The sequence below is a fragment of the Eptatretus burgeri genome, chromosome 5, assembly GCF_056783735.1.
Source record: "Eptatretus burgeri isolate ZD-2024b chromosome 5, Ebu_testis_v1, whole genome shotgun sequence".
Taxonomy (NCBI): domain Eukaryota; kingdom Metazoa; phylum Chordata; class Myxini; order Myxiniformes; family Myxinidae; genus Eptatretus; species Eptatretus burgeri.
In genome coordinates, this window is record NC_140965.1 from 39448681 (window position 1) to 39454680 (window position 6000).

At 44.5% G+C, this 6000-nt stretch overlaps 1 protein-coding gene across 3 annotated transcripts in view; it reads left to right on the forward strand.

The window, feature by feature from the left end:
- The window catches only part of LOC147026277 (pumilio homolog 1-like), a 364690-nt gene extending 359645 nt beyond the window's left edge, over positions 1-5045 (forward strand). For all 3 annotated transcript variants that reach the window (XM_085881544.1, XM_085881546.1, XM_085881545.1), the window contains exon 22: positions 3062-5045. In XM_085881544.1, the coding sequence (XP_085737670.1) occupies positions 3062-3196 (135 nt within the window). In that variant the 3' untranslated portion in view covers positions 3197-5045. The remainder of the gene's footprint in view (positions 1-3061) is intronic.
- The last annotated feature ends 955 nt before the right edge of the window (positions 5046-6000 follow it).

A 6000-nucleotide genomic window follows, 5' to 3' on the forward strand; every position in this document is an offset into this window, starting at 1 on the left:
CCAAGTCCTTTATAAATGTTAGAAGAAGTGGATCAAATGTTACAGTAACTATTTTGAAGGGCATTCCACTGTAAACCAAATCTGTGCATCGTTTGTTCATATGCAGGTGGGGCCAGGAAGTTTTTGATGGGTCGACGTGGCCGTGCATGCATGCGTTTGTTCTTTGCCCACTTTGAATGTTTTCAATTGCCATTATATTATTTAATATAAATAGTTATGTGAAAATATTATTTAATATTATATTATTTAATATAAATAGTTTTTTGACAAATTTCCCTGACAATATCTGCTGCTCTTCCTTCGCTCCAATTGGTTCTTCTGACCACGTCCTTGTCAAAGTGGACATCTCTCTGGCTGTTATCAGAGAACCACCTCACCGCCGTCGAGTCTGGCATTTCACTCAAGCCGACTGGCAGGGTCTCCGAGCAGCCATCAAACTTACAGACTGGTCTCCTATCACTACTTTCTCAAACATCAACTCATCCTGGGAATTCTTTCAAAGAAACTTGCTCTCCCTCATGCACAGATTTATCCCCTCTCGTGTTCAGTTGTCTTACCCTTCCTCCCGCCCTTGGTTTACTGAAGCTTGTGGCGAGGCAGTTGTCCTGAAACAACTTGCCTTTGCCTCATGGAAAGCAAACCCAACTGAGGGCAATCTCAGTTCTTTCCACAAAGCTCGGAACAAGTGTGTATCTACCCTCAGGAGAGCCAGAAAACAACATCTTTCTCATCTCAAGTCTGAACTCTCAAACCTCTCTCCCTCCTCAAAATCCTGGTGGCGTTTAATCAAATCTGTTTCTGGTGTATGTTCCCCCTCCATCCCCTCCCTTACCTCAAATGGCCGCACTGCTGATTCCACACGTGATAAAGCTGAATGTCTAAACTCGGTGTTTGCAGCTAAATCTTGTGTCCTAAACCCATCACTATCTCTACCCACTTTACCCAATCGCACCCAACTGTCCCTGGACTCTGTATCCTTTTCTCCTGACAAGGTGGAGAGCTTGCTTTCAAACCTCGAGTCAGATTCTGCAACCGGTCCAAAAGGCATCAGCCCACGTGTCCTCAAAGCCTGCTCTTCTGCTCTTGCTCACCCTCTCTCTGTTCTATTCACCCTCTCATTTGCCCAAGGTCATCTGCCATCTGCTTGGAAATCTGCTAACATCACTGCCCTGCATAAAAAAGGTGCAAAAACAGATCCCTGTAACTATAGACCAATCAGCCTTCTCCCAATCATCAGCAAGGTGATGGAATCCATCATCGCTTCAGACATGAAATCCTTCCTCTTCTCCAATGGCTTGATTTCCAATCATCAATTTGGTTTCAGACCAGGTCACTCTACCCTGGATATGCTGCTTCTGCTCTCCCATCAATGGATGGAGGTCCTCAATGCCAGACAGGAAATCCGAGCCGTATCCCTGGACTAATCACGTGCTTTTGACACAGTCTGGCACCCTGCCCTACTCACCAAACTCTCTTCCCATGGTATTCAAGGCCATCTCCACTCATGGCTCGCAGACTTCCTCTCCTGTCGCAGTCAACGTGTGGCCCTAAATGGAGTTCTTTCATCCCCTCTTCCTGTGCAGGCTGGAGTTCCTCAAGGTAGCGTTCTGGGCCCTGTTCTTTTTCTGGTTTTCATCAATGATCTCTCGGACTCTCTGGAAAATCCTCTATTTCTCTTTGCCGACGACTCCACCCTCTGCCGTACCATCTGTCATCCCTCAGACCGGCAAGCAGCAGCTTCTTCGCTCACTGCAGATCTGGATAAAATCACAAACTGGTCCAACACGTGGAACATGTCTTTCAATCCAGACAAATCTCACACTCTCACTATGTCTCTTCGAAAGGACCGTTTACAAAACCCCCCATCCACTTTCTCAACAATCCTCTGGAAGAAGTCTTTTCTTTCAAGCTTCTAGGTCTCACTATCTGCCATGACCTTTCCTGGGAAAGTCACATTTCCAACCTCTCCTCAAAAGCCAGTCGCCGACTGGGAATCCTCCGTCGTGCTAAGTCCTTCCTCGGCCCTCTTGAGCTCCTGACCACTTACAAAGCTTTTGTCCGTAGCCTGATGGAGTACTGCTCTCCCCTCTGGGCTGGTGCTCCTGCCTCCCACCTTTCTCGGCTTCACGCTGTCGAAACCAGGGCATTTAAGATCATCGGCATCTCCCGCAATGAAGCTGAGTCTTTGGGCCTCTCACTCAATCACCGCAGGTTGGTCGGTGGTCTTTCTGTCTTCTACCGACTCCTCTCCAGCCTTGCCCTCCTGCTCTCTCTGCGATTTGTCCCCACCACATTTCCACAGGGCGCTCAAGGTCCGCCAACAACCCCCTTCTGGTAAAACTACCAAAATCACGAATCACTGCTCATCTTCACTCTTTCATTCCTCTTTTTCCCGCCTTTGGAATAAACTTCCTCACTCTATTCTTTCCCATTCTTCCCTCCAGGCTTTCAAAACAGCTGTTCACCACCACCTCTTATCTTCCCCCATCCAAATCCTCGATCTTTTCTACCCCCGATAATCCACCCAAGCCCACTTCCTTCATTTCTCCTGCTTTCCTTCCTGAAAGTCCCTGAAATGTCCATCTTCTCTTCGCCATGTTCCCCGTCCCATCCCCATCCCTCTCCCTTCCACAGTTCACATAATGTGTCTGTTCCCCACTGTTTTGTCCCTTCCACTCCCGCCCCTCTTGTCTCATGCCTCCTTGCTGTGAGTTGTGTGTTAGCTCTCATACGAGCCTCGACCAAGGTATACCAAAAAAAAAAAAAATCATTAATTACAGCCAATGCTTACATTACTAGTGATGTACAAAGGCTCCTGAAGGAGCTTATGGATAAAATTGCATGAGGACAAGGACATTATAAGACATCGTTGTCCTGTTACATGATTTGCAAGGTAATCAATAGATGATGGACAAAGCAACGGTGCATGCGATTTGAACCTAGGATCCCAGCATCTGGTAAGTGCTCAGGCGGGTATGCCAAATGCAATGCTCCAATTGCCAACTGGATGTTGTCATCAAGGTGTTTTTTTTTGTTTTGTTTTTTTCCTCCACTCCCCCAGATAAGACCACATGTTGCGACACTCAGAAAGTTCACATATGGCAAGCACATCTTGGCCAAGTTGGAGAAGTATTTCTTGAAGAACGGGGGAGATTTGCCTCCGCTCGGTGTGCCCACCCCAAATGGCATGATCTGACTATTCTCGACTTTACCACTCCCTCAAACCTCTACCCAACCACACTTGCTTCCTTGCTTCTTGATGCTGCCTTCCTTCATTTTTCTTTTCATGATCTTCCTTCATTTTTCTTTTCATGATCTTCCTTCATTTTTCTTTTCATGATCTTCCTTCATTTTTCTTTTGACGATCTTCCTCAACCTTGCTTCATAATTGTTATTGTTCCTTCGATCTCTTTGCTTTGTTTTGTCAACAGGTGTGTGTGTGTGTGTGTGTGTGTGTGTGTGTGTGTGTGTGTGTGTGTGTGTGTGTGTGTGTGTGTGTGTGTGTGCGCGTGTGCGTGTGCGTGTGCGTGTGCGCGTGTGTGCGTGCGTGCGTGCGTGCGTGCGTGCATCCGTTCCATGTCATGTTTTTTTATGTTTTTTTTTAAGGTTTCTTTAACCAGAGAAGGCTAGTCTTTCTGTGACATTTCAACTGCCTTGTATTGTACTTCTGATTTCATCTTTGTTGATCCCATTGTATAGTTTGTAATTTGTCGACGTGGACCATCCATCAATCATTACAATTGAAGTTCCATCATGTTCTGCAGCTGTTGAGAATGCTTCTAGAAGCTTCTTTTTTTCCTTTTTTTTTTTTTGCACTGTCCCTTGGTGATGTCATTGGGGATTTAAAATCCTATTTGTGAAAATGTACATACATTTTGCTTTTTTTGGGCACAGAAACCACAAATTGTTTGTATTGTAATTTAATGGGGCGGACAGCGAGAATCAGGGATATAATTGTGACGTTACAAAAGCTGTAAATTTTCATTTTGGGCCCTTTTTTTTTTTTTTTTTCCTTCCTCTACTACTTCTTTTCCTTCTTTTTTGCACAGTTGGCTGATCATTTGTTGGTTTTGAGAAAAATACTGATTTAGAAAATGTGTACACAATACAAGTTTGCAGAGTTGTCATCAGTGTATTTACGCAAATGTCAAAATGAGATGACTTTTATTTTGATCTATCGAGCATTGGCGTTTTTAATTGGGGGAAGGGACTTGGTCTTTGGGAGGAGGAGGAGGAGGAGGAGGAGGAGGAGGAGGAGGAGGAGGGGGAGGAGTGGGGGTGGGTAGGGTACTCCGGGAGAGGAAGTGCATTTTGAGCAGCTCGCAGAACACCAGGGCATATTGGCCTTTTGTCTTTTGGATTTCTATTCAAAGTTTTGAAAATATATTTGAAAGATTGTATTACTAACTGTAGTATTTTGTAATCTAGTGTGTAGTGTATTGTACCGAGCACGCTTTGCCTTTTCCCGTTTTTAGACCTGTCAACTTTGTACACAGTGTACTATGTCTGTGGTATATGATGATAATGATGCTAATCGCTACCAACGATCGGTTAAATGCATTGTGTGTATGGTATAGGTGCAGAGTAATCGATTTGATTGTACATTATATGTGTACACATTGTAAACCAGCTTACTGTATATGTGAAGAATCTCAAGTACAGTTTGAATGCTTAAAACCGTTTGGCTGCACTGTAAATGCCCGTACATGTGCTGTGATCGGGCACAGCGGGTTCAAATGTTCATTTATCTTTTTTGCATATTGAATCCACGTTTGTATAACCGATTAGATATTTACCCCGTCCTGTTAATACGGTAGCAAACTTTTTATCTTTTTGCTGTTAATACGGTGATCATTTTGAAGTTTTATTACTGTATACTGCTAAATGTAATTTGACTGTGCATAGCTATACAAAAGTAGCATGGATTTCGTACAAACGATAATGAGGATGAGAACGCACCCATGTTGTACAGTCTGTGCAAAGGCATCGCGATGTACAAAAGGTATAATAAATGGTTTGATTACTTTGTCAACTGCTACTTACAACTCCTGTCTTGTCTTTTTTGCATACTTTTGTAGTTCTTTGAGCATCTTGCCAAATTTAACGACTCTCGGATGTGTTTGTGAACTGGCGGGATAGCCATGAGTTATGCATCCTCATCAATGAGCTGTCTCGCCTGGATATGAGTCTCGAAGGAGCGATAAACTGTCATCATCTGGTGGTTTCCCAGGCATGTGTTCGATCACAGTGTGCCGTCCATATGAAGGACATTAAACTGGGTGTTCACGTCTCCTGGTATTAGTTGATGAACTTTAAACATCCGTTGATGTTTTCTGTAAAGTGTGAAAATGTGAGGGTGCACTAACCAGTTGTGCAAGTGTATCACTTTCTTCTTCGTTTGTATGCGGCAAAACTTGTAGGGTAGCATCATCGGCTGAGGGTGCAGTTTTGCTGTTGATGCAATGTGCTCTGCTGGCTAGGGCAAGAATTTAATTTGTTCATCGTGCCGGTGATACCTCACGTACTCTTCGTGAAGGACACCTTGGGATCTTTAAAGCCCACCAGCGAATACTGGCAGATGGAACACCTGTTTAACATACATCTGAGGGACGGCACACACATTTATGAATTACCCTGCCTGTGAAGCACCAAGATGACATTTTATAGCTGGGTCAGGATTCAAACCCAGGTTATGCAGTTTAGAGGTGAGTGTGCAGACCTCTAGGCCATCCTGTTAGCCCAGTGTATCACTACCTGCCAGCTAATGGGGGCCATTGCATCATTGTGCTCAAGGGTTGTGATAAACCCGAGTACATCATGCTGACTGATGACGTCACCTGGATCTTCCCGAGTAACCACCTGAGGGGAACGTTTTGCACTCCCAAGGTGAACACGAAGTCTGCACAGAGAGCAAAGCAGAGGGGCTCAGCATGAAATAGATCTTTATTGGATTGCTTGAGTACCATGAAGACCAAGGCAAAGCACTGAAGTCAAACAATT